Here is a 26,441-nt window from a genome sequence, read left to right as displayed (position 1 = left end):
AGAGATTCCTTAACTTTGTTTCCTGGAACAGATTGTTACTGGTGTTTACAAAAACCCATCTGTGTTGTTTAAAGTTGCACACAGCATCATATGGCACAAACCCTCCTTGTTGTCAACTTGTAAGGCACTGGCAGTGTAGCTCAGAGATTAGAGACGTGACATAGGACACTGAGGATTTTATGCCCATTTGTGGCCCTTTGGATGGTCTTGCACATGGAACTGCTGCTATTGCCGAATAAACACATCTCCCCATATGAGATGGCCCAGACTCACAGCAGTGGCAGAGCCAGTTCCAGCCAGTTCCATCCCTGGCTTATTTCATAGCCAGGACCAGTCACCAATCAAAGCCTTAAAATGAGTAAGATGACAAGGGTTTTGTGGCAAAGAACATGAAGCCCTCCATTTGATGAAGAAAACAGAGGAGGCGCTTACTGACTCTGCTCTCAATTGCAGCTATTCGTACACTATGGCAGCAGATGCTCCTGCACTGGCTCCCAGATACCAGTGGACAGAGTAAACAGAAATGCTTCTCTTTCAAGAATAAAAATAAAGGGTATGTTTCCAAAGGTGGATGGTGCAATTGAAAATTTGGCCAGATAAAGCCATGGCTGCCTTATACTACGCATGTTAAAAGCTGTACCTGAAATCAAAATGTCAACTTGGATTCTACTGGAGAGATAACTCAGCCTCCTGCTGGACACTTTACAGCAAAGAAAACCAGGGGCACCCTACAAGTGGGAGAAGTGTAACAAAAGAACAGAGAAGTGGAATCATGGGATGGGTGTCTAAAAGTATGGATGGAAAGCCAGGGGCCTCCCTTCAGAGAAGCACCTAAGAATACACGTAAGGGGTACCAGGTAGGTGCTTAACAAAAGGAAAGAGAGGGAGTATATGGAGGAGTTATCAGAGGGGAGCAGGTGCCAGTCAGGAAGTAGGGAGGAAAAGATATGCACTTCTGAAGGTGAGAGAGTCTCACTGGAAATGCTAACAAGGGAGTGCATATAGGAGTTGGTTCCTATAATCAGGAGGGAAGGGCCTGCCACAGTAACCTCATCACCATAACACGCTGTTATAGCACAGCTCAGCAGTACCTTACTTTAACAAGTTTCTGAGCTGTTAAAATAGGTGTATTAACAAAAGGTACATACATGAGACCGACAACCTTGATATAGGGAGAATGCTCCCAACAGCTGGGGAAGACAGTCTCATGGGTTTTTATAGCTCTCACTATTGAACCAAAGACTAAAGCAGCAGGTATGGGGCAAAAGGACTGTGCTCCATGTGGTGGAGGGTAAAGGAGTATGAGGAGCTGAGAGGGAGGGTGCTGGTTTCCTGGTACTACAGGACTAGCATTGCCTTATCTGTATCAGACTCCTCAGCTCAGCAGACAGCTGTGAATTTCCCTCTGGAAGGAATATGTTGCTGTAATTGCTTAATGCTACAAGGGTTTGAGAGCCAACTTGTGTAAAAGCCTGTTGTTGACACAGCAATCCTTGAATGTGCTGGTTGTCCCAGCTGAATCAGCTTGGTAATAGCTGGGAAGGAATTCCTGACTTCCAGTCTGGTGCCTAGAACTCTACTATGCCAGAAATTTAGGCCCTTTCTACACTTACAGTTTTGCGAATTTAACCATACCAGAATGGTTAAACTGACAAAAACTTTCCCACTGTAGATACAGTTATATTGGTATAAAAGTGCTTACATTGGTATAGTTTATGCCAGATAGGATAAACAGAGTTCCTGTTTTTCAGATTTTCATTCATTTCATTCTTGGGGGTTTATTCTTAACAATGAGTTTTATGTAGAAGCCCCCAAAATGTTCTTTTTTCCTCAGAGCTCTCTCTCTGATACTGTAATACGTTTTTTGGGGTACTTCCCAAAATTCTTGTATAAACAGGATCTACTTTAATTTTTATATGTATAAACACGACTTATCGGTATTTTACTTTGATCTTTGAAGTTGAACCCCCTGGTTTAGCATGTAGCACATTTGTACCCTAGTCTGCTTTAAACACAGTTTTGCTTCAAACAACACCATGTTAAAGCACACTTTTAGTATGCATCAGAAGAGTCTACACAGACCAACTAATGCACAATACGTTTTAGAAATAGCAATCTGCAGTCTGCATTATTGGCCCGTCTACACAAGCCCTTATGAAAGCCAGGGAGCAGGGACATCACCTATATAACCAAACTACACTGGGAAAGTGGTGAAGTCAACATGAACCACTTCTGGCTTTTTGCAATATTTATTGAATAGACACTGATTTCTATATAGATATAGATAAATTGGGAGTGTTTTAATCAATTAAAATCTAAAATCACTAGCCTTAAGTATAGGTTATACCAATATAAGCGCATCTACATTAGCACTTTTACCAGCACAGCTTGTGGTAGGGAGAGAATCGTTTCCCTAACTGACATAACTACACTGGTAAAACTTTTTAAGCATAGACCAAGCCTTACCTTATGGCTTTGGGAAAGTCACTTAAAGCCTGTGTACCTCAGTTTTCCCATTTGTGCAAAAGAGCTAATACAAATCTCCACCAGTTGTGATGATTATTTAATGTTTGTAAGCCACTTTGGAGAGGAGATGTGTTTTAACTGGGTTATTTGGGTAGAGGGGAATAGTCGAAGGCTAGGAGGAAGCAAGTGGAGATGTTTGTCAGCCAAAGTTTGTTTTCTAGATGGCTGATCCTACTAGATAGCTTCCCGAGAGAAGGTGACTAACAATACAGTGCAAGTATTTTTGCTACTCCAGTTGCTTCTGAAAAGGAGATGAAATCCCAGACAAAGCTATATTAAAATAAAGTTCAGGCTGAGGGTATATACCAGTAACTGTGGGTGAAAGAATCACAAGAATGCTGTAATTTTCTCAAAAACAAGCATTAACAAACCCAGGAAATTCAAGAGATATGTCTAAATTTTTAAAAAATCCAATTATGTTAACATATGGAAATACAGCATTCAGGCACCAAAACCACCTTAACTCTCTCTGCAGTAATGCCATCAGTAAATAAAATTACAAAGCAAATCTAATCTTCAAAATCAAGTTATTCTAATTTGTGACCACAAACACAATTATTTCACAGCCTCACCAAATCTCTTGGTGAAGCTAACACTAACAGTGAGGATTGCTACTGCTAAAACCTAATGAAGTAAATACTATCTTCTTTCCACTTTGGGAGCACTTGTAATATGTACTGATCTATAAAACTATTGGCAGCTTGTCTCCTGCTCCAATTAAAAGTTTTCCTGCTAAATGCAGATTTGATTTTTTTCCCCAGCTCAAGGGTTTGATAATAACGGAGTTATGTTCACTGGAGGGCAATTAAAGCTATCACACTGGTTTGTCATTTAAAGGAAAATGTAAAGTATATACTTTGAAAATAACAGAATTAACTGAAGAAAAGCAGTAGGCTAGTCCACTGTGTCTGTTCCATCTGAGCTGTTCACGCTATCTGTTCAAAAACTGGTGACAACGGGAAAAGGTGAAAAGCTGCTATTTGCAGATGATGTAGTTTTAAGGGCATCCTTAAAAGGTGACTTTGGGAAAATAGTAAACCAGTGGTATGACCAGCTAAGCAGGCACTGGACAAAAATGAACAAGAGTAAGATTATGGGGTCATGTAGGTCAGTAGAGATGCCACTGGGAAACTGGATATAGAGATTAATGAAGTACGACTAAACAAATTGACCAGTTCAAGTACCTCAACAGCGAGCTTGAATGAGACACAGTCCAGAGTGGGGAGTGCTGGAACAACATCTCAAGTGTTGTGCACAAGCATATGCCTCCGAGACAAAGCCCAACCTTATAGAACAATAGTGCACCCAGCAATGCTGTATGGTGCAGAAACATGGGCGGTGAAGAGGTAGCAGATTCAATGCCTACAGCTGTTCAAGGTAAGATGTCTTTGCACTATAAAAGGAGTTACACAAAGTGACAGATTTCAAAATGAAAGCATTCGGATGGCAGTCAAAGTCTGATATGGCTGACAAAATCCAGGAAGTGTGACTTCCCTGGTTCAAACACATGCAGAGGATGAATGAAGAGGAACAGACGAAGACTGAATGGGATGATAGCATGGTAGTAAACATGGAAAAGCTCAGGAAGTGATGGATGGATCGCATCAAAGAAGGTTAGGGACATAAGCAGGTGGATCTTCAGCTGTCCATGGCAGCACTAAGAGAGAGCATGTTTGCTCAACGACTTGACCGCAGATGATGACATAAGGGGAAAAAGAAGAATCAGAGTCACAATCTATTGAAAGATACAGATCTGAAAACTGGAGCTGTCCGGCCACCATATTTCAAGACAAAAATGCAAAACAGAAGGCATTTGTATGACTTTATATTTGAAGGAAGTAAAGTTAGTGCATTTCAGGAAACAAATTGAAAACATTTTGTACATTAACAGCACATGCAGTAATTTGATGGAGGAAGTCACTTGTGGCTATAAGTTATCATTTCTGTGGATGGGGATCAGTCTAGCCGTTGTATCAGTTCTTCAGCTGTAGACAAGAGCTTATCTCTTTCCTTCCATTAGCATGTGAGAGGAAAGTTGTGAAAAATGTGATTAATATGAAAAATACTGATTATTCTGGGAGCCAGAGAAGGACTTAGGCAAAGGAAGAATTAGACTCAAGTGTAATTTCTGAAAAGGACGTTGTCACAGCTAGCAGGTTTAAAATGGAGCCACCTCTGCACATTTGAATGCAGACGCATAAGTACACAAAGAGCACTTTCATCAGCTCTGCTAGATTAAAGAACCTCTACTATCCAAAATCTTCTCCATATGTAAGTACTTCCACACCATGACTAATAAGTTACACACATTGAGCTCCTTAAGTATTTGAACGACATGTTTTCCAGAGTTCACATCATTCTGGTCGCTCTTTTCTGGACATTCTCCAATTTTTCAACATTCATTTGAAGTGGACTCCAGAACTGAACACAATATTCCAGTAACTCCAATTGTTTGAATCTTTAAGTATGTGTTTTTTCCTTAAAATGACCAATAACGTACAAGGTCACAATACAATGAAAACTGGGATTTGGGAGATTTTGGTAACTCAGCTCTTCAAGCATTACAAGTTCTCTGAGATCTGTTTTTGGGTCTCATGTTAGTCATTATCTGTAGGAGCCAATAGCGTCCCCCTTTTCCTGGCATTCTGAGAATTCTTTGAAATGCCAAAAGCAGCACAACACTCCCTTGCTTTACAAGTATAGTTTACAAAATACTAGGGCCAAACTTTTTAACAGTGACTTGCAAAAGCAACCTGAGTTAACCAAAGAAACACATGCTGAATGGCTCCACTAATTTGGCTGTGCAGAAGGTTTAGCACAGAACTAAATACTAGTTTCTAAAAAAGTTGTTTTTAGCTCCCATGGAGTCTGCTGCCTTGTACTGGATTCACTGAGGACATCCCAGATTGCAGCGTTCTAAGACACCAAAGATACCAAATATCAGTGGGGTAACCATGTAAGTCTGGATCTGTAAAAAGCGACAGAGTCCTGTGACATCTTATAGACTAACAGACATATTGGAGCATAAGTTTTCGTGCTACAATATGTGCTCCCATGAAAGCTTATGCTCCAATACGTCTGTTAGTCTATAAGGTGCCACAGGACTCGTCACTTTTTAAAGATACCAAAAAAGACAACACACAGATTTACTGTAAGTCCCAAGCAAGTTGTGTTTTTCTCATCTGTAGAAAACTAAAGCACTGATGCCACCAAGATTTATGTACTTGCTTAACTTCACTACCACGAACTGTTACATTGATTTCAATGGGACTACTCTTGGTAGTAAAAGTAAGCATGTGCTTAAATCTTTGCAGTATCGGGACATACATTTCCCCTTTTGCAGTCCAATTCTGCCAACTTCTCTCACGTTAAGTAAGATCTTTCACTGTAATTAGTCTAACTAATTTCAAATAACACTCTCCTCAGCAGGAGTAAGGGTGACAGAACCTGTCCTTTTACTATTTCATAAGATTTAAAAACCATGCCACAGGGAACACCAACTTAGCTAAGGGTGAGCTCAGGAAACCTGCTGACTTTGCCAACATCTGTGACAGCCCAGAGTGATAAATTCTGTGGTATGCACAAACCAGAACAAAGCAGGAGACTCGGCATGAAGATGAACGTTTAAAAGATCAATTTAAACTGAATAATACGCAGGGACACTCAGCACTTTCAGAGCACTTTTCATCCAAGGATCCCAAAAACATTGTTTAAATTTTAGTATCCTTACGAGATATCACTTCATCCAACAAAGAACTGCAGCTACCTCTGGGGAAACACACCAGTTTATTTGTGCACAACTCTGCATGACAGTTAAGGCAGCAAGTGAAGAACACTGCATCCAACTGTAACTCCCATCTGGAGATGCAGGTGGGTAGAACTGAAATCTGACCAAGGCCACTGGATTAACACTCCTATTTTCAAAGAGTGGTATGGGCTCTTTAATGACCAGAAGGGGTTAGAATGTCTGATTTACATCTTGTCTCAAAAACAGCACCTTCAGCAGCATTCTGACTCTCAGGAGAAGTGCCTGGTTAGTAGGTGCATCCAGCACATCTGTCTGAGGTTAACTCGGTTCTGAGTTTTTCTTCGCAGATCTCCTTTCATACAGTACAAGAGGATTTGCCTACTTAACTAGTGTGCAAGAAAGGAGAATGGGCCATTCTCCTCCTCTATTTTAAAATATTTGGTTGAGGGGAAATTTCCTCACCTGGAGTCTCCATCTTGGTCTTCTGTGTTGTCACTAGTGCTATTCACAGCATATCGGCTCCTTGGCTTACCTGAAGCAAATGGAAAAGAACATAATTTCGAATAGCTTAACAAGGACCTCGCTTCAAAAAAAAAAAAAAATGTGTGTTTGTGCCTTTTTCTAAAGGATGTACTAGGAAGGCCCAAAAGTGTTCTATTTAAAAAAAAGAACAATAAAAGCCCTTTCTCCCTCCTTTTTTATATTAGACACATCCAGCCTTGACTTCTCTGTTTTTGTGCCAAGATAGTCTAAGAAACAGGACCGGAAGCATCCTCAGCCTTCAACTGAAGATGAAGGGGTGCTGAAACTTTCACGAAGAGAACTTATTTCCCAAGTATCTGACAGAAATATGAATTAAATAGGTATTGAGCAAACAAACAACTTTTGATTAACTCCCTTCCCTTACTATTGCTCAGGTGTCATTATCATTGTTTCTGATGTCACAAACCAGCAAGCTGACTAGCCTCTTCAGAGGGTCCTCCTACACAGAGAAAGAAATCTAAAGATCTAATGCCATCAACAAGAATAGAAAAAAACAAAAACAGTTTTGAAACAACTTTCAGCTGATCTTGGTAAATAATGCAAAGGAGGGTTTAAACATCTTCTCTCTTGGCAAATCACATTTTAACACCTACAATGGGTGTTAAATGCCATTTGATGACATTGGAAGGTTAGCACAAAGATCAAAGGGTAAAATATGTGACCTTCAGATAGCAAATAAGCCTTTAGTTAGTATCTCTTGTTAGGTGCTTTGCTGTCTGACCTCCTGTATATCACAGGCCACTACCACCACCACCACTCAGCACCCACATACTAAACCCAACAACTGAAATTAGACCAAGGTATAATAGCCTTCAGGAAAACAAAGCATTCTCAGAACATATGAAGCCACTGGAGACTCTCTCTCACATTTTCAGCCTACACAGAATAGATTTTGTCGAGATTTTCCAAATCTATCACATGATCTTCCCTGGGGTAGTTAAAGCCAGCCATTTTACATCTAGGAAATTTCAAAACAACAGTCCAGCCGGGGTGAAAAGGAGGACATAGAGCTGGGCATTATGTGTACTGATGGCATTTGAGCCTAGAGAGTTGAAAAATCATCCCTAAAGATCTAACAGATGTTAATTATGGGAGCTCAGCCTTGCCCTGAAAGGAACACTATAAGTGAGTGCTCTTGAGAAGAACGGTGTGTTTCTAGTGGGAACCTGCAGGGATCAAGTCTTGATCCTATACTATTTATCATTTTTATTAAATGACCTGGAAGAAAACGTAAAATTATTACTGATGAAGTCTGCAGATGATGCAAAAAATGGGGAGTAGTAAATAATTAAGGAGGACAGATCACAGATACAGAGCAATCTGGATTGCTTGCTAAGCTGGGTGCAAGCAAATTATGAGTTTTAATGCAGCTAAAGGTAAACATATACATCTAGAAGCAAAGACTATAGGCCATACTTACAGGATGGGGGACTTTACCCTGAGAAACACTGATTCTGAAAAAGATTTGGGCATCGTAGTGGATAATCAGCAAAACACGAGCTCCCAGTGCAACACTGTGCTGAAAGGCCTAAAGCAATCCTGGGATGCAAAAACAGAGAAATCTTGAGTAAGAGTAGAGTGGTCATTTTACCTCTGTATTTGGCACTAGTGCAACTGCTGCTGGAATACTGCATCCAGTTCTTGTATCCACAGTTCAAGAAGGACGTAGATAAATTGGACAGGGTTCAGAAAAGAGCCACAAGAATGATTAAAGGATTAGAAAAGATGTCTTATGGTGATAAACTAAACAGACTGAGCTCCTTGAATTTAACAAAGAGAAGGTGAAGGCATGACTTGATTACAGTCTATAAGTAACTGCATGAGGACCAAATATTTAATAATAAGCTCTTAAATTTAGGAGAGAAAAGTATAACACGATCCAATGACTAGAAGTTTAAGCTAGACATTCTCAGACTGGAATAAGGTAAATTTATGACGGTGGGGGTAATTACCATTGGAATAACTTACCCAAGGCCATAGTGGATTCTCTATCCCTGACAATTTTTAAATCAAGGTTGGATGAATTTCTAGAAGATCTGCTCTAGGAATTATTTTGGAGAAGATCTCTGGCCTGTGTTATACATGAGGTCAGACTAAATGATCATAAATCCTTCTGACACTAGAATCGGTGAATCTATAAAAGGAAGCAACTGTCCATCATTACCCTTTGGCGGAAAGAATAAAGCGATCAGAAGGCTTCTTCTACCTCAGACAGATCTTGAACATGAACCAGCAGTATTCTACGGTAACAGACTGAGAGTAGCTCATAGAGAACTTTTGTCTTCAGCCACAATGACACTGTGCATCAGATCAGGGTAGAGGTGAAATTACTATGCCTTTAAACGCTTTACATTTAGACCAAACATTAAGACCAGGCTCTCAAAATGTCAGCCCAAAAAGGAATTTGCTTTAGAATGATGAGTAACTGGAAAAGGAGGGAATGGAAATTGAACTAAGTGTACTAGAACATAAAACTCATCATACGTGCTTCTCCAAGCTACATTCAATTGTGTGAATAGCTCAGATGCTCATTGCACTGGCTTCTGGGAACCCTTCGGATAAAGATAATTTATTCAAGTGAGAAAACAAAAAAGAGTGTTTAACTTTTGCAAATGAACATTTTGCTGGGTCTTTCACCCATCAACCTTTTGGAATCCTGGTGCTGTCAACTCTTACAATTTTATCATGAGTCTCACAATATTCAGTATTTTTCTTAAAGTCCCAGAGGAATGTGCTTAGGCAAGAACCTCATCTTTCCTTTAAATACTAAATAATACCTAGCTCTTTTATAATTCTTTTCATCAGTATATAAGTCCCAAAGGACTTTACAAAGGAGGTCAGTATCATTATCCCCATTTTTATAGGGAAACTACTGTCTTTTTTGTTGTCTGTCTGGTGCCTAGCACAACAGGGGCTGCTCCAAAACTGGAATTTCTAGGCACTACTGCAATACAAATAATAATGAAGTTGGTTTCTAGCCCTCCTAGCTGCAGCTTTAAAACATTCAGTGTATAGAATCATAGAAATGAAGGGCTAGAAGGACCTCGAGAAATCATCAAGTTCAGCACTCTGCACAGTAGCAGCACCAAGTAAACCTAGAGAATCCCTGAAAGGCACTTGTTCGACCTGCTTTTTAAAAACCTCCAAGGACGGGAATTCCACAATGCCCTTTGAAAGAATACCCCAGAGTTTAACTAGTTCTAAGTGTTTCCTAATAATATTTAACCTAAATCTTCCTTCCTGCAGATTAAGCCCATTATTTCTTGTCCTACCATCCTCTTTATAAGAGTCCTTAACATATTCGAAGACTTATCAGGTCTTCTCTTGGTCTTCTTTTCTCAAGATTAAATATGCCCAGTTTGTTAACTTTCCCTCACAGGTCAGGTTTTCTAAACCTTTTATCATTTTTGTTGCTCCCTTCTGGATTCTCTCCAATTTGTCCACATCTTTCCTAAAGTGTGGCACCCAGAACTGAACACTACTCCAGCTGTGGCCTCCCCTGTGTTGAGCAGAGCAGGATAATTATCTACATACATACAACATTCCTGTTAATACACCCCAGAATGATAATAGTCTTTTCTGTGTTTGGTATTTGGTCTCCATTAGTCTTTTTAGTGAAGACTGTAGCAGTATAGGCATTAAACACCTCAACTTTCTTGATGTCATGTTAGCTCTCCTTTTTCACTAAGCAGTAAACCTACATTTTCCTTTGTCTTTCTCCTGTTTTGAATGTATTTAAATAAACGCTTCTCTCTAACTTCAACTTTTCTATCATCACTAATGGTTCGACCCAATCTTTGTGCTATGTTTCCTGGGATGAAAGAAGTAGGAATTCATCTCTTGCTACTCACAGTCACAACAGCTACAGTTGAGTGTTCTTTTCCCTCAATGAATAGAATTTTGTGTCCTGAAAAAGTCGCTTTCTGCCTGATCATGAGCATATCATAAAGGACTGGAAGTAACAGACACACAAAAAGACTCCAACGAGTGCAAAATTACAACAAGAAACCAAGATGGATGTAGATATAGTGCTTCATAGTAGGCTTGAGCAGCCAACTTAAAATTTTTGTGATGATTTTAAAACATGAGTTAAATCTAATAAAATGGTAATGAAACAGCCCACCTTTGCCTTCCCGGTCTCAACCCTTATCAGCCCTCATCCAAATATTCCAAGACCCCTCCTAATTTCAATTCCTGGGGAAAACACTGCCCCACCTCTCCTGAACTGAGATTTTCCTCTAAGGTTGTCTTCCTTCGGGATCTTACCCACTGGTTCTCGGAGTCTGTCTACAGTTATAGAGGCCATTGTCCTTATTCTGCTGCTCTCCCTCCTTCCTTCCCTTAGCCTCAGAAACCCTATCATCGCCCAGCCACTGGCCGCCTCACCCCTCCAGCTCAGCTCCCTTCCTTTAGCCTCAGGAACCCCATCATCGCCCAGCCACTGGCCCCCTCACCCCTCCAGCTCAGCTCCCTTCCCTTAGCCTCAGGAACCCCATCATCGCCCAGCCACTGGCCCCCTCAGCCCTCCAGCTCAGCTCCCTTCCCTTAGCCTCAGGAACCCCATCATCGCCCAGCCACTGGCCGCCTCACCCCTCCAGCTCGGCTCCCTTCCCTTAGCCTCAGGAACCCCATCATCGCCCGGCCACTGGCCGCCTCACCCCTCCAGCTCGGCTCCTCTCCCTTAGCCTCAGGAACCCCATCATCACCCAGCCACTGGCTGCCTCACCCCTCCAGCTCGGCTCCCTTCCCTTAGCCTCAGGAACCCCATCATCACCCAGCCACTGGCCGCCTCACCCCTCCAGCTCAGCTCCCTTCCTTTAGCCTCAGGAACCCCATCATCGCCCAGCCACTGGCCCCCTCACCCCTCCAGCTCAGCTCCCTTCCCTTAGCCTCAGGAACCCCATCATCGCCCAGCCACTGGCCCCCTCACCCCTCCAGCTCGGCTCCCTTCCCTTAGCCTCAGGAACCCCATCATCGCCCAGCCACTGGCCGCCTCACCCCTCCAGCTCGGCTCCCTTCCCTTAGCCTCAGGAACCCCATCATCGCCCGGCCACTGGCCGCCTCACCCCTCCAGCTCGGCTCCTCTCCCTTAGCCTCAGGAACCCCATCATCGCCCGGCCACTGGCCCCCTCACCCCTCCAGCTCGGCTCCTCTCCCTTAGCCTCAGGAACCCCATCATCGCCCGGCCACTGGCCGCCTCACCCCTCCAGCTCGGCTCCTCTCCCTTAGCCTCAGGAACCCCATCATCGCCCGGCCACTGGCCGCCTCACCCCTCCAGCTCGGCTCCTCTCCCTTAGCCTCAGGAACCCCATCATCGCCCAGCCACTGGCCCCCTCACCCCTCCAGCTCGGCTCCCTTCCCTTAGCCTCAGGAACCCCATCATCGCCCAGCCACTGGCCCCCTCACCCCTCCAGCTCAGCTCCCTTCCCTTAGCCTCAGGAACCCCATCATCGCCCAGCCACTGGCCGCCTCACCCCTCCAGCTCGGCTCCTCTCCCTTAGCCTCAGGAACCCCATCATCGCCCGGCCACTGGCCCCCTCACCCCTCCAGCTCGGCTCCTCTCCCTTAGCCTCAGGAACCCCATCATCGCCCGGCCACTGACCGCCTCAAACCTCCAGCTCGGCTCCCTTCCCTTAGCCTCAGCAACCCCATCATCGCCCGGCCACTGGCCGCCTCACCCCTCCAGCTCGGCTCCCTTCCCTTAGCCTCAGGAACCCCATCATCGCTCGGCCACTGGCCGCCTCACCCCTCCAGCTCGGCTCCCTTCCCTTAGCCTCAGGAACCCCATCATCGCCCGGCCACTGGCCCCCTCACCCCTCCAGCTCAGCTCCCTTCCCTTAGCCTCAGGAACCCCATCATCGCCCAGCCACTGGCTGCCTCACCCCTCCAGCTCGGCTCCCTTCCCTTAGCCTCAGGAACCCCATCATCGCCCAGCCACTGGCCCCCTCACCCCTCCAGCTCGGCTCCTCTCCCTTAGCCTCAGGAACCCCATCATCGCCCGGCCACTGGCTGCCTCACCCCTCCAGCTCGGCTCCCTTCCCTTAGCCTCAGGAACCCCATCATCGCCCGGCCACTGGCCGCCTCACCCCTCCAGCTCGGCTCCTCTCCCTTAGCCTCAGGAACCCCATCATCACCCAGCCACTGGCTGCCTCACCCCTCCAGCTCGGCTCCCTTCCCTTAGCCTCAGGAACCCCATCATCACCCAGCCACTGGCCGCCTCACCCCTCCAGCTCAGCTCCCTTCCTTTAGCCTCAGGAACCCCATCATCGCCCAGCCACTGGCCCCCTCACCCCTCCAGCTCAGCTCCCTTCCCTTAGCCTCAGGAACCCCATCATCGCCCAGCCACTGGCCCCCTCACCCCTCCAGCTCAGCTCCCTTCCCTTAGCCTCAGGAACCCCATCATCGCCCAGCCACTGGCTGCCTCACCCCTCCAGCTCGGCTCCCTTCCCTTAGCCTCAGGAACCCCATCATCGCCCGGCCACTGGCCGCCTCACCCCTCCAGCTCGGCTCCTCTCCCTTAGCCTCAGGAACCCCATCATCGCCCGGCCACTGGCCCCCTCACCCCTCCAGCTCGGCTCCTCTCCCTTAGCCTCAGGAACCCCATCATCGCCCAGCCACTGGCCCCCTCACCCCTCCAGCTCGGCTCCCTTCCCTTAGCCTCAGGAACCCCATCATCGCCCAGCCACTGGCCCCCTCACCCCTCCAGCTCAGCTCCCTTCCCTTAGCCTCAGGAACCCCATCATCGCCCAGCCACTGGCCGCCTCACCCCTCCAGCTCGGCTCCTCTCCCTTAGCCTCAGGAACCCCATCATCGCCCGGCCACTGGCCCCCTCACCCCTCCAGCTCGGCTCCTCTCCCTTAGCCTCAGGAACCCCATCATCGCCCGGCCACTGACCGCCTCAAACCTCCAGCTCGGCTCCCTTCCCTTAGCCTCAGCAACCCCATCATCGCCCGGCCACTGGCCGCCTCACCCCTCCAGCTCGGCTCCCTTCCCGTAGCCTCAGGAACCCCATCATCGCTCGGCCACTGGCCGCCTCACCCCTCCAGCTCGGCTCCCTTCCCTTAGCCTCAGGAACCCCATCATCGCCCGGCCACTGGCCCCCTCACCCCTCCAGCTCGGCTCCCTTCCCTTAGCCTCAGGAACCCCATCATCGCCCAGCCACTGGCCGCCTCACCCCTCCAGCTCGGCTCCCTTCCCTTAGCCTCAGGAACCCCATCATCGCCCAGCCACTGGCCGCCTCACCCCTCCAGCTCAGCTCCCTTCCCTTAGCCTCAGGAACCCCATCATCGCTCGGCCACTGGCCGCCTCACCCCTCCAGCTCGGCTCCCTTCCCGTAGCCTCAGGAACCCCATCATCGCTCGGCCACTGGCCGCCTCACCCCTCCAGCTCGGCTCCCTTCCCTTAGCCTCAGGAACCCCATCATCGCCCGGCCACTGGCCGCCTCACCCCTCCAGCTCGGCTCCCTTCCCTTAGCCTCAGGAACCCCATCATCGCCCAGCCACTGGCCGCCTCACCCCTCCAGCTCGGCTCCCTTCCCTTAGCCTCAGGAACCCCATCATCGCCCGGCCACTGGCCCCCTCACCCCTCCAGCTCGGCTCCCTGCCACTCAGCCCTGCCGGGCTTCTCCCCAGGGCCGAGCCTCCCGACCTGGGATTGGAAACAAGCCCCTGTGTGCCTGGGAGGGGTCCGGCTGCTGGCCACGCTGCCAGGCCGTCCCCCGCGGGACCGGCCCACACAGCGCGAGGGGCGGGCTCGGGCCGCTCTGCGCGCGACAAGGCCCAGAGAACGAGGCCCCGAGGCCTTGTGGCCCGCTCCAGTCTCGTGCGCCCGGCCGCCCGGCACGTGGCCCCGCGCTGTCACTTACCGGCCTGGGCGGCCGGGTGCTCCGGGCCCCGCTGGAAGGGGAAGCGGAAGAGCAGCTTGTTGCCGCGGCTGCCCGAGCTCACCAGGATCACGCTGATGGGGCTGGTACTCTCACCCATCCCCCACGCCGGCTCCCCGCGAGGCAGCCGACGGCGGCAGCGCCGCCACTCCCCACTCCCTCACAGCTCCCCGAGCGCGCGGCAGCCGCGGGCCATAGAGACGCCTCAGCTCAGTAGCATAGAAAGGCCCTAAAGAAGCAAAGACCGGCGGACTTCCGGTTCCGCGCATGCGCTGAGTCGCCGCCGGTTCGAGCTGATCCGGTCCAGAGGTCGCGGGCTGTTGCGGGCCGGCGGTGTGGGGCGAAGCGAGCGACGCTTTCCCCGAGGCTGGGCCCGCTCGTGTGAGGCATGCGATCCCCTCCCCCGCGCCCAGCAGCCTGTGCGTATCCTGCCGCTCAGAGCCTGGGACCTGCCAGCCACTGCAGCTCCCAGCCCAGCCTGCGGGACCCTGCAGCCGCTCACCTCCCAGCTGCTCGCGCCCCTCGTTGCGCTAACACCCGTTGATTCTCCACCACAGTTCCATTCACCGGCCCAGGCCCTGCAGATCTCCCGCCATCACCCAGCAGTGCAGCAAGGCCAGGCTGGAGGAAAAGACCTTGTGGATTCTGCACTGAGCTGGGGAGTTAACCACAGCCAGCAAACACAAACGTAAACACACCAGCCCTGGTGTACACTATGTGTTTCACTTTGTACTAATGAATATGTTATAACTGTGATTTTCGAGCGTACACAAATCCCTGTGGCCAGCATTTCAGTACTTCCCTGACTAATGTCTAGCAGAAGCATCACCTGTTCTTTCTCCATGCCTCAGCTCCTTTCCCCAAATCCCGTGTCATTGCCTCTTGCCAACAGATAACATAGCCACCATGGGTGAGAATGCCCCCAGATACCCTGCCCTAGGCACAAGGCCTGTGACCCTCACAGTGGGACTCATTTCATATACTCCAGACTGAAATCCATGGGGGAGAATTTCCTTTATCAAAAAGAGACATGTATCTGCTGATACTTCCTTTCCTTTGATATAGCATTCATTAGAACTGATCTTATTGCCCAAACTCCACTGTTACAATCTCTCTGGGTTTTTGTGCACTGTGGGTCTGACTCTGATTTAGCTTTTCCTATCAAATGCAATCCTTGTTGAATTTATATCTTTCTCTAGATCATTAATGAAAACATTATTGCCTGTTGTACGTCACTTTATACTACTCTCCTTACCATTAATCTTTATTTTCAGTTCTCTGTTTGCCAAACAATTTCCAGTTCATATTAAGGAATTTTAATTGGGCTCAGGACAATGTCCATTATCAGGGATTACAATTGAAAAGGACCTGTATTTTCATCTGGATACCTTGCATAAAAACTCCTCTATCAATTTGCTATATACAGCTACTTTAATAAAGACTAAGCTGGCTTTGAGCAGCAAAGTAATACATACTTAATATGGATTTAGCTCTGCAGGATCCCCTCTCAGAGGCTGCATACAAAGAGAAATGGGTAGCCAGGGGGTGGATGGACACACTGCTGAGTGCTTTATCTGCCTTGCCATTCTCTGTGAGGTGGATGATAAAGATTTTAGCAGGAGTAGATGTTGTCCAAGTGAGATATTTGTTGGAGAGAGATATAAGAGCAGGCATATTATCTCCAAAGAGCATTCTTTGTGTCCTGAACTGTGTTAACTGTGCTACAATTTCCAAGTTTGTCTTCATTGAAGCAAAATATTAATTTTAAAAGATTAGAAATTACAGAGATGCTTGTCATTTACCTTTGGGAGAGGTTGTAGTTAAATTACAGCAAAAAGTCTAATAAGCCTGTCACAGGGTAGCTGATCCATCAGAGGCTCAGGCACTCAATCTACCTGAGACAGGCTCCTCTAAGGAGAATGGGCCAACTCAGTTCCATATGAGTAGGTAACTGCCTAGTGCCTGGGTGGCAGTTAATTAGTTAAGGAACATCTAGGCCTAATAAAGGCTTATGAAAGCTCAGTCAGGGGCTCTCAAATCAGAGAAGCTCCTGAGGAGAGAAAATTTGCAGGGGAGTTGGTTAGAGTTTACCAGGAAAGGGGACCTAGGAGAGGTGCTGCTGGGGTGAGCAGGTCTTGAAAGGACTAAGAGGGACAAAGTCCTAGTTCCAGTGAAAGGATCTTACCAGCTAGTGGCAAGGGATCTAGGTTGTTGGGGAGCTATGTGCTCCTCTATGGAAGAGCTGTAATGATTTGATCTCTGTAGCGGGCCTGAATCCAGAGAAGGAACCTTTTCCCAGTGGATGGCAGGAGACCTGACTCTAGAAGAGGATTCTGGGTTGAGGGGGCCTTACTGAGGAAGAGCCTGGATGGAAGGAATCAGGTGGAGGCATGCAGACTAATTTTCTTTCCCATCACTCAGTTATGATACAGGAGTGAAGGCCTGTTTGCATACCATGTTTGGCCTTTGAAGAGGTACTGTTCACTGTATAGAAACCTCATTGAATTTCTTGATAGTCCATAAGGGGAAGCTGAGGCAGAGAACTCTGGGGTGAGAGCCTGCCATAAAACAGCAGTTTGAGGATGAGCATGAAGCCACACCATAAAACCATCACACTTTGGTTTCCACTTTCAAGATTTGGTTTTCAAAACATAATGGTCTCAAAATTATTTGGAGTTGAAATGAATTGGAATCAACTGACAGTGCCACAGATGAGGTCCTGGAGGAATTACTATCCCTGATCATCCTGCAGTACATTGGAAATCCAGTTCTGTTTTGGTATTAAGTGGTCACTGAGATTATGGTGAAAAGCATTTGGAAGATAAACCTTTACTTTGAAGTGGATCCCCAAGCCTCATTGCTTGCCTTTGTCTGCAAAAGTGAGACAATCCACTTCTATCTATTGGTCAGCCTGCCTGTTGAGTGACATAGTGCAGTTGTTCTCAACCAGGGGTACATGCGTACCCCTGGGTGTATTCGGAGGTCTTCTGTGGGTACATCTTTATATGTATTAAGTTGGAATCTCGTGGGGAGAAAATATATGTATACTGTGCTTTGAAGATCTAGCACACTAAGTGTTGTGCATTATTTCTACAGCTCAGCTGCACTTTTTAGTTCCACAGGATCTTTGGCAAAATTGAGTTCTTGGTCCCTACAAAGGGAAATCCCTAAATTTATACACACACATGTAATCTGAGAGTTGAACAAATGAAGCATTGTCCTTGCTTTTCTGCTGACTGGAGGTCTTGCCTCATTGCAGTTCTAGTGTTCAGAAGTTAATTGGAACAGTCACAGTTTGCTGTGTTTTGTTTTAATTAAATTCTGCTTCATGCAAATTTCCTTGTAAATGGACACAATACTCAGAGTTACAGTTGTGCTGGAGACCTGACCTCAGTGCCTGCATGTTATGGTACAGTCCTTAGTTATGTGATCAGACAATGGTTTCTGCAGGGCCCCTACCTCTTTGATGCTCAGGCTGGACAGTGAACAGTGAATGAGAGACCCTGAGAAGCCCTGCATCATTCTCAGCCAATTCTGTTCCCAGTGACATCTGCAGTGAAGTAAATGGAATTAATCCTATGACTGAGAAAAGAATTTGGCCCTCTGTGCAGATTGTAGCATGCAACGAGTGGAGTGGGGACTCGTGGATACAAATACATGAACATTGGGTCTATTTACAAATAATGCAATTATTAAAAACATTTTAAAATTAGAATTTAATTTCCATGGAGAAAATAAATGGTTTTTAATGCCAGTTTTCTTAGTAACTGCACTGTGTGCAGCCTTCCTCACCTGCTTTATGAGGCAGAGGGCTCCTGGATACTGGAGGATGTGATTATATAATTAAGGGCTGTGTCATATGCTATATGCACAAGTGGGCAGAGTTAAGGGGATCTAGCTTTGGAGTGCACTGTAATTTTAACATTGTATATAATATTTTGAAAGGAATAAAGACAAAGTATAGAAAGGAGGCCTGTAATAAATGAAATTTCAAGGGAAGCACTATTCACTCATTCAGTGCAGCTCAGCACTTCCAGAGTCCTGAGCCTAGTGCCCAGCCTGAGTAGCTGGGCCAGATCCTCTCTACTTAAGTCCACAGGGCACTGGGGAAGATGTGAGGATACATCAGCAATCATCTAGCCCCAGCTCTGCCACCTCCCCCACTCATCCATGCTTCATTCCCCTCCTTTCTCCTCCCCAATATGCTGCTACATAAGGCCTCCGTGGTGACGGGCTGGTTGTGCCCTCTAACACATAAGGTTTTATTTGGCATGAGCTGCTAGGAATCACTCATCTCCTTCACATAGTGTGCACTGAATGTGCCAAGGGTCCACAAGAGCCCCCTTGGGGCACATTGGATGTGGCAGAATCCAGGGCATTTTTGACGATATTGCTCACTTAGCCATCCAGATGATGCCAAGCCTCATTCAAAGCCTGGCGCACAAGCACAAAGAGCAATTTTCAGAGTTTCGTACCTTTGCTTAGTCAAAACCAATTCTCCTCAGAAAACTCAAAGGCGCTTCTCCTCAATGAGGCCTATTTCCCAACCAAATTCCCACTCCAGCCACTACTCTACCAGGAAGGTTCAAGAAAATATTGCAAGGTTTTATTATTACAGACTAATAGATTTTGAGGTCAGAAGGGACCATTATGATCATCTAGCCTGATCTCCTGAACATTGCAGGCCATAATAGACTCGTAACCCTGTGGCTGAGTTACTGAACTCCTCAAATCATGGCTTGACTTCAAGTTGCAGAGAATTCAACATTTACACTAGTTTAAACCTGCAAGTGGCCCGTCCCCTGCACTGCTGAGGAAGGTGAAAACCCCCTAGGGTCTCCACCAATCTGACCCGGGGGAAAATTCCTTCCCAATACCAAATATGGTGACCATAATGGGCTCAAACTTACAACAAAAACCCACAGGCAGAGAACAGGCCCAGGAAATGCCCATTCCAACAGTGAAGGGTTTCGAGAGTCAGTCTGATCAGAATGGAAACACTTGAGCCACCAGCCTTCACTGCACTAGTCACTGCTGCTAGGGCTCCAGCACTCACACAGGGAAACCTCCTGCTGCTGGGCAGCCTCTCTCCTCATTAACTGAAGACACCTGCTAATCGTATGCTCCTATCTGGGAGCAGCAGTGACTCCTATGCTCCTAAACAGGCCTGAGTAGTAATGCTTGCCACAGCATAGGCACAGAGCCTGCTTCCTCACCAGTGGCAGGGGGCCCTGCATAATGATGCATGGCATCCCTGTGCCGTTAGCTGTTGTGGAGGCTAGCAGCTAGGAGCAGTTAGTGGGAAGCACTTCCAGTTCTGCATCTACCACAGCTAAAGGAGGACTAAATGCTCTGGCTAGAGAAGCAAATGAAGCCTGCCGAGGGCTTGTCTAGATTGGGGAACTCTGCAATGGTACAAACCCCCAGTGTAGACACATTACACTGAGGTGCTTGATTCTAGTTTCACAGCAGTGCAGAGCATCCACACTGGGGTTGTATTGGTGCAGCCTCACACTGCAAAAGCCTGTAGTGCAGGCAAGCCCTTGCAGGTCAGGTTATACTGACGCAAGTCTCACTTTGCACTGGTGCAGTGTGTCTCCATTAGAGGCTTCCACAGGTGTACCCACGCCCTTCTAACCCTATTGTTCTATGATTAGTGGAGATTTCCCTAATCTGGACAAGCTCAGAGACACACAAATGGCCCAAGCACTACTAGTGCCCTGGAAGGTGTCCCCTGTAAGACAGAATTACCTTCTCCAGAAAGCAGCAGCCATTGGGTTTAAATCTATTCCCCAAAGATCGTGTGGTTCAGATAGTTTCCCAGTGAAACATGATGTCCCGACAAGGTGGAGTGGATTGTACAGCATCTCTCCTGACCCTCCACAAATTATAGATCTTCACAAATCACCAATCCCCTCTAGGGGAAAGGGCAGTTGTCAGGGGCTGCCTTGTGTATATGAGTCATCACACTGCAGTTGTGGCAAGGTGCAAGGATATTAATTTTGGCTGATTGTGGCAGTTTCTTGTCTGTGGCCTTCTGTCAGTATGGCAGGGTGAGGGGAGCTGTGTGCACTGCTTTCATACGTTCACCTTGGTGGCATATGGGTCTGTTGTAGCCTGTGTCACAGGCACTGGGACAAAGGGTTCCTTGCAATCATGTCAGCACTCTTCTCCGGAGGAGCATTTCTTTGAAGTTGTGTCTAACCACAAGGCCTAGCATTTCCTCCAGCCCCTCTTGGCTGCCTAATGACTCTAGACATACAGGAGCGGTGCCAGGGTTTTTGGCGCCCTAGGTGGGGGTTCTTCCGCACTCCTGGTCGGAGGCGGCAATTCTGCGGTGGGGTCCCAGAGCAAGTGGAGGACCTGCTGCAAAATTGCCGCCGAAGACTCGGCACGCAGACGGGCCCTCCCGCCGCCAAATTGCCGCCAAGAGCTGCAAAATGCCGCCCCCCCCAAATCCTGGCACCCCAAGCAACTGCCTAGGCCTCCTAAATGGAAGCGCCGGCCCTGTAGACATATGCCAGCCATCCCCTTCCTCATTCACCCCCACACCTTACTTGTTTCTGTGTATTGAGACTGTGAGCTCTTCCAGGGAGGAACCAGGTCCTCCTGTGTGTTGGTACAGCATGCAACACAATGGACTCCCAGTCCTGACTGGGGCCTTCTGTGCTATATATATACTATATAGCACAATATAAAGGATAAATAATAGTAATAATTATATGTCAAGGAATGAAAGACCTGAAGAATCAAATACTCCAGGAATGAGCTCCAGAGAGATACTTATACGCCAGTGTTTCCCAAACTTGGGATGCCGCTTGTTTAGGGAAAGCCCCTGGCAGGCCGGGCTGGTTTGTTTACTTGCTGCGTCCACTGGTCCAGCCGATCACAGCTCCCACTGGCCGCGGTTCTCTGCTCCAGGCCAATGAGAGTTGGTAGAAGCGGCGGCCAGTACATCCCTTGGCCCGCGCTGCTTCCAGCAGCTCCCATGGGCCTGGAGCAGCGAACCGCGGCCAGTGGGAGCTGTGATCGGCTGGACCAGTGGACGCAGCAGGTAAACAAACTGACCCGGCCACCAGGGGCTTTCCCTACACAAGCGGTGTCCCAAGTGTGCAAAACACTGCTATACACCAATGAATTATAGGTTTCAGAAACTGATTTCTGGGTGCCTGCTATTTTACTGCAAGAAGGCAGCATGGTTCAGACAGTTTGAAATCTGGGGCTCAGAAGCATTCTGTAGATATAGAGGTAGTATATAATAATAATTTTCACATACACACACACGTTTCTGAGGAACCCTACTTAATTCAGCAAGGTGTTTGTACAAAGTATCATTACTACCAGGGCTGGCTCCAGGCCACAGCGTGCCAAGCGCATGCTTGGGATGGCATGCCGGCAGGGGGCACTCTGCCAGTTGCTGGGAGGGCGGCAGGCGGCTCTGGTGGACCTCCCGCAGGCTTCCCTGCGGAGTTTCTGCTGGTCCCGCGGCTCCGGTGGAGCATCCGCAGGCACGCCTGCAGGAGGTCCACCGGTGCCGCGGGACCGGCGAGTGGCAGAGCGCCCCCTGCGGCGTGCCACCATGCTTGCGGCAGCGAAATGGCTAGAGCTGGCCCTGATTACTACTGCTACTTTCATAAGAGTTTTTAGATCTGAAGTGATTAATTTTTTTAACTAGTGCTATGTAGTAATGTCCTTGTGTAATTAGTAAATAATTCTTTGCAGGAGCAACACAGGGTAAACTCCCACTGACTTCAGCGTGGCCAGAATTTTACCCACAGTCTGCATTTAGCACATCCTGATCTGTCCCATGTATTATATGGAAAATTGTGATCTGTCACTTCTCTCTAAGCCTTTTAGCATGTTTGTAAAACATGATGATTCCCTCCATGCTCTTTGGCCTGACATTTTCCACTTTGTCATTACAATTCCCCCATACTGTACGATTGCTCATCCGAGCCCTGTGGCCAGTTCATTTCCCCAGGCCATCCCATTGCTGCTTAAGATGTGACAAATTGATAAGACCTCCCAGTGTACAATCCAGAGCAGGGCAAGGCATTGTTTCATAGGGAGATAAGATAGCCCCATGTCATTGGGTGGGTCCCAGAAGTGACCAATGGCAATGGACAGTTGCCAAGTTCTGCTCTCCCTTTCCCCTTTATAACTTAGGCTGTGACCGCAATCATCACAGACCTGTCCAAGTTTCCATTGTAAGAAGGCTGATCTCACAAGCTCCAGCAACGATGACTCTGACTCAAGCTGAGAAGGCTGCAGTGGTTGCCATTTGGGGAAAGATAGCTTCCCAAACTGATGCCCTTGGGACCGAGTCGCTGGAGAGGTAAGTAATGCAGCATTTTTGCTTAGATACTGTGGGCCTATCTCTGATCTCAGACTGGTGAACTTACTCTAGCGTAAAACTTGTATGAATGAGATCAGAATCAGGCCCTGAGACTCTCATTAGAGTCAGTGGCCCAAATTCACCACTTCTGTAAGTGGGCCTAGCAACATTGATAATAATTGAGCGGTTGCTTTTGCCAGGGGTGAATCTGGGCCTGTAATTCAGAGGCCTGGGGAAATCAGATACAATGATGGTTGGCTACTGGGCACCCTTAAGTGGGCAGACTTTAAAGTATATCATTCAAACATTGATGATTGAGGACCTCAGTTTTTCTTGGAGAATAACCTTCATGGAAAGTCTAGAAGAATGTGGTAGAGCTCTATAGAAATTACTTTAAAACTCTAGAATTTATCAGAGAATAATATTCCTGCTATCAAATCCTACTAGATAGTTTCTAAAGAGAGAATGTAATTTTCTATTCACTTGTATAAGTCTTTCTATGAATGCCAGCTGAGAGTTCAGGAGAGTGACTTCACATTGTCATTAATACCCAGATAATATCTTGCCGAATGCAAAGGTTATCATTGTTATGAGCTGAACATGAAAAGAAAAGGCATGGATGTGGGTTTTATTATGTGAATGATGCAATTTATATTGGCAAGTACTGAGCAATGCTTGAGAATGGATAATATACAAGGCATTCAAGCAGATTGCTTGAAACATATCTCAACATTCCATTTGACGTGTAACAGATTAGTAGGAAAAGTAGTAACCATCTCCTAGGAGCGTGTATCACTTCAAACCACATGGACTCTTAGGTCCACAGAGGGTCTGCTGTAAATACAACTACATAGCCTTTTATTGGCAGAACTGGGAGACTGTATTTTACGTGAAGTTTATGTTAAGTGAAGAGGATGTTTTTCCCCAAACATCCCATTTCAAATGAATCCGGCTGAAGTTTGGGAATGACCCAACCTATGCTCCTTCCAGTAGAAATCCATCTAAAACTAATCAACTAAACAAGCTGACACAAAGGGGAGGGAAAGAACCTGGAAGCTGATTGAACCAGGCTTGGTTTCTTCAGACAATAGTCCCAGGTTTGTGTTATTTAGCCAGTTAATTTTAATTTTTTTGATGGTCCTTTCTGGATGTATAGCCCCACTTACAGTAGGTAAAGCAAAGATTCTGGACAATGAAATATCTCTGTATATAGTTTATTCACTATAAGGTTGTGAATTTTGCTAACTATCATTAGGAAATACAAACTTCGTTCTGATGAAGAAAATATACTACAGAAGGTGCAGGTGGCTGTGTGGAGGTATTAGGTTATTTAGTTCAAAGAAAAAAGAAAGTAAGTTTAAAATTATTTTAAAATACTTTTCAGCATGTAAATCTAAATGTGCTTCTAGGCTCCCACTACATCTGGTTAGTCACTGTGGGCCAGAAACCTCTCTGGTGTGATTCCATTGATTTGGTCTGATATCATTTTTTTCCTAAAATAAAGAAATAAGCTACAAACTGCTTCTGTGGAACTGCTGGCCTGTAACATTTGAATATTCCAGCACCATTTCAGCTCATGGTTTAGTACAGGTTACAGTAGGACATTAAAAGTCTAAGGCTCACAGATCTTCTCTAATCCATTCTTTATCAGTTCTAGTGCTTTGGACTAGAAGAGCAGAAGGGAGTGTTTATCCAGGGTCACAGGGCCCCCTTTCTCAGTGTCAGCTGCTCAGTGCAATTTCCATTGCTCAAGCCATTTCTAATATTCTCTTCCAGGCTTTTTTCAAGCTACCCCCAGACCAAGACCTATTTCCCCCATTTTGATCTCAGCCAAGGTTCTGCTCAGCTTCATGGCCATGGCTCCAAGGTCCTGGGTGCTATTGGTGAGGCTGTCAAGAACATCGATAACATTACAGGTGCCTTGGCCACACTTAGCGAGCTGCATGCCTACATCCTCCGAGTCGATCCAGTGAACTTCAAGGTGAGTGAATTCCTACATGCAGGGCAGAGGGTGAAGAGAGTCCATTGGTCACTGAGTCAGTGGGCCCAGGCCACTTCAGCTGATGGGAGCTTAATCACTGAATACTTCCCCATGTAGTGCAGAGTGCAGCAAGGACTAAGCCTTGCAGCTCAGAGGTGAAGCTATTATCATGCTGAACCTTGGAAGTGTGGCTGCAGCTTCACTTTAATCAGAGTGGCTGTGGAAGTCCTGGGCTGTTCCCTCTTATGCTTGCTAAGACTCCTGCCTTTGCTGGGAACAGTCAATCCTGAGAGTGCTGCCGTGGTCCAGGAGTTTGCACGCCAGTCTGGGAATGAGTAGAGCAGTTTCTGCTCCTGGTTCTGCCATATACTTACTGTGTGATCTTGGGCAGGTCACATCACATATCTGTGCCTCATCTTCCCCCCAGATTATGATACTGACAGTTCTTGGCCAAGGGCTCTGAGGTTCCTGCATGAAAGGCCTTCTATAAATGCAAGGGTAATTTACAGTTACTTTGTATTCCCCTTTTGTGGGGGGAAAGAGGGAGCAATGATTTTTCTCTAGTCCAGAAGGCAGATTTCTCAGACAATAGCTCATATCCACGAGGTGACTCTGTGTAACTGGCAAGGAGATTCCTGCTTGATTCTTTAAAGGCCAGAGTCTCACCAGCCAGAGGAATGTTATTTCAGGCAGTTCCATTTGATTTCCTCCTGTTCTTTTCTCTTGCAGCTGCTTTCCCATTGCATTCTGTGCTCTGTTGCTGCCCACTTTCCCAACGACTTCACCCCAGAAGTCCATGCTGCATGGGACAAGTTCCTGTCCCAGATTTCTTCGGTGTTGACTGCAAAGTATAGATAAACTGTCTCTTTGGATCACGAGGCCATGGCAGCTAGGAGTGGAATTCCCACCCCTCATCATGCATGCTTCATGAATCCCCACAGATGGGTTTTGTCCTTAACAACAAGTCAATAAATATGCCAATTAGCCATCATGATCTCTGTGCTTTAATCTTTACTAGCTCCAGCCACACATCATTGTTCATAATGGGAGGTGTTCTGACATTCCCTATAAGATACTAAGGGGTTAATTATCTGGGATCCACATACAACACTTCTATTTACCCTTTTCTCATCACACATTGAACTGAAGGGCAGCAAATTTAAAACCAATACAAAAATGTTTTTTGCGCAATTAGCCTGTTGAACTCATTACCACAAGATCTCATTGAGGCCAAGAACTTACCCAGATTCACAAATAATTAGATACATCCTTGATAAAGAGAAGTTACATTAAATAAGATTCCCCCAAACCCAACATTTTAAGGCATAGAACCCTCCTAATTCAGGAAATAAGACAACCTCTAATGAAAGGGTCTAGGAAGAAATTCCTGTGTGGGCAGGCTATACCAGAACTGCCAGTGCAGGGA

At 46.7% G+C, this 26,441-nt stretch overlaps 2 protein-coding genes across 13 annotated transcripts in view; one reads left to right on the top strand and one right to left on the bottom strand.

Annotated features, from left to right (window-relative positions):
* NPRL3 (NPR3 like, GATOR1 complex subunit) overlaps positions 1-15,287 on the bottom strand; it is a 122,023-nt gene extending 106,736 nt beyond the window's left edge. For 5 of the 10 annotated variants that reach the window (XM_030578918.1, XM_030578921.1, XM_030578932.1 and 2 more), the window contains exons 1-2: positions 14,682-14,820; positions 6,737-6,806 (exon numbers count right to left, since the gene is read on the bottom strand). In XM_030578918.1, coding sequence (XP_030434778.1) covers positions 6,737-6,806; positions 14,682-14,799 — 188 coding nt within the window. In that variant the 5' untranslated portion in view covers positions 14,800-14,820. Of the gene's footprint in view, positions 1-6,736; positions 6,807-14,681; positions 15,096-15,201 lie in introns of those variants that run through there. The other 5 variants (XM_030578923.1, XM_030578930.1, XM_030578920.1 and 2 more) reach the window with 4 other exon arrangements.
* On the top strand, positions 29-25,903 carry LOC115659119 (hemoglobin subunit pi). Of its 3 annotated transcripts, none has more exons than XM_030578938.1 (4): positions 29-553; positions 22,866-23,034; positions 24,811-25,015; positions 25,745-25,903. In XM_030578938.1, the coding sequence occupies exons 2-4, from the start codon at positions 22,940-22,942 to the stop codon at positions 25,871-25,873; spliced, it is 429 nt and encodes a 142-aa protein (XP_030434798.1). In that variant the 5' UTR covers positions 29-553; positions 22,866-22,939; the 3' UTR covers positions 25,874-25,903. The 3 variants fall into 3 exon arrangements, with proteins under 3 accessions (XP_030434798.1, XP_030434795.1, XP_030434797.1); XM_030578935.1 differs by lacking the exon at positions 29-553 and adding an exon at positions 568-857; XM_030578937.1 differs by lacking the exon at positions 29-553 and adding an exon at positions 14,739-14,785.
* The last annotated feature ends 538 nt before the right edge of the window (positions 25,904-26,441 follow it).

The sequence above is a fragment of the Gopherus evgoodei genome, chromosome 10, assembly GCF_007399415.2.
Source record: "Gopherus evgoodei ecotype Sinaloan lineage chromosome 10, rGopEvg1_v1.p, whole genome shotgun sequence".
NCBI classification, from domain to species: Eukaryota; Metazoa; Chordata; order Testudines; family Testudinidae; genus Gopherus; species Gopherus evgoodei.
This window is presented reverse-complemented; position numbering and strand designations above follow the sequence as displayed.

What these genes read in the sequence shown, in the direction of transcription:
- LOC115659119 (XM_030578938.1), top strand. Translation starts at nt 22,940, where the DNA reads ATGACTCTGACTCAAGCTGAGAAGGCTGCAGTGGTTGCCATTTGGGGA. An exon ending in GGGACCGAGTCGCTGGAGAG is followed by an intron (nt 23,035 to 24,810) that starts GTAAGTAATGCA and finishes ATTCTCTTCCAG; the next exon opens with GCTTTTTTCAAGCTACCCCC. An exon ending in TCGATCCAGTGAACTTCAAG is followed by an intron (nt 25,016 to 25,744) that starts GTGAGTGAATTC and finishes TTTCTCTTGCAG; the next exon opens with CTGCTTTCCCATTGCATTCT.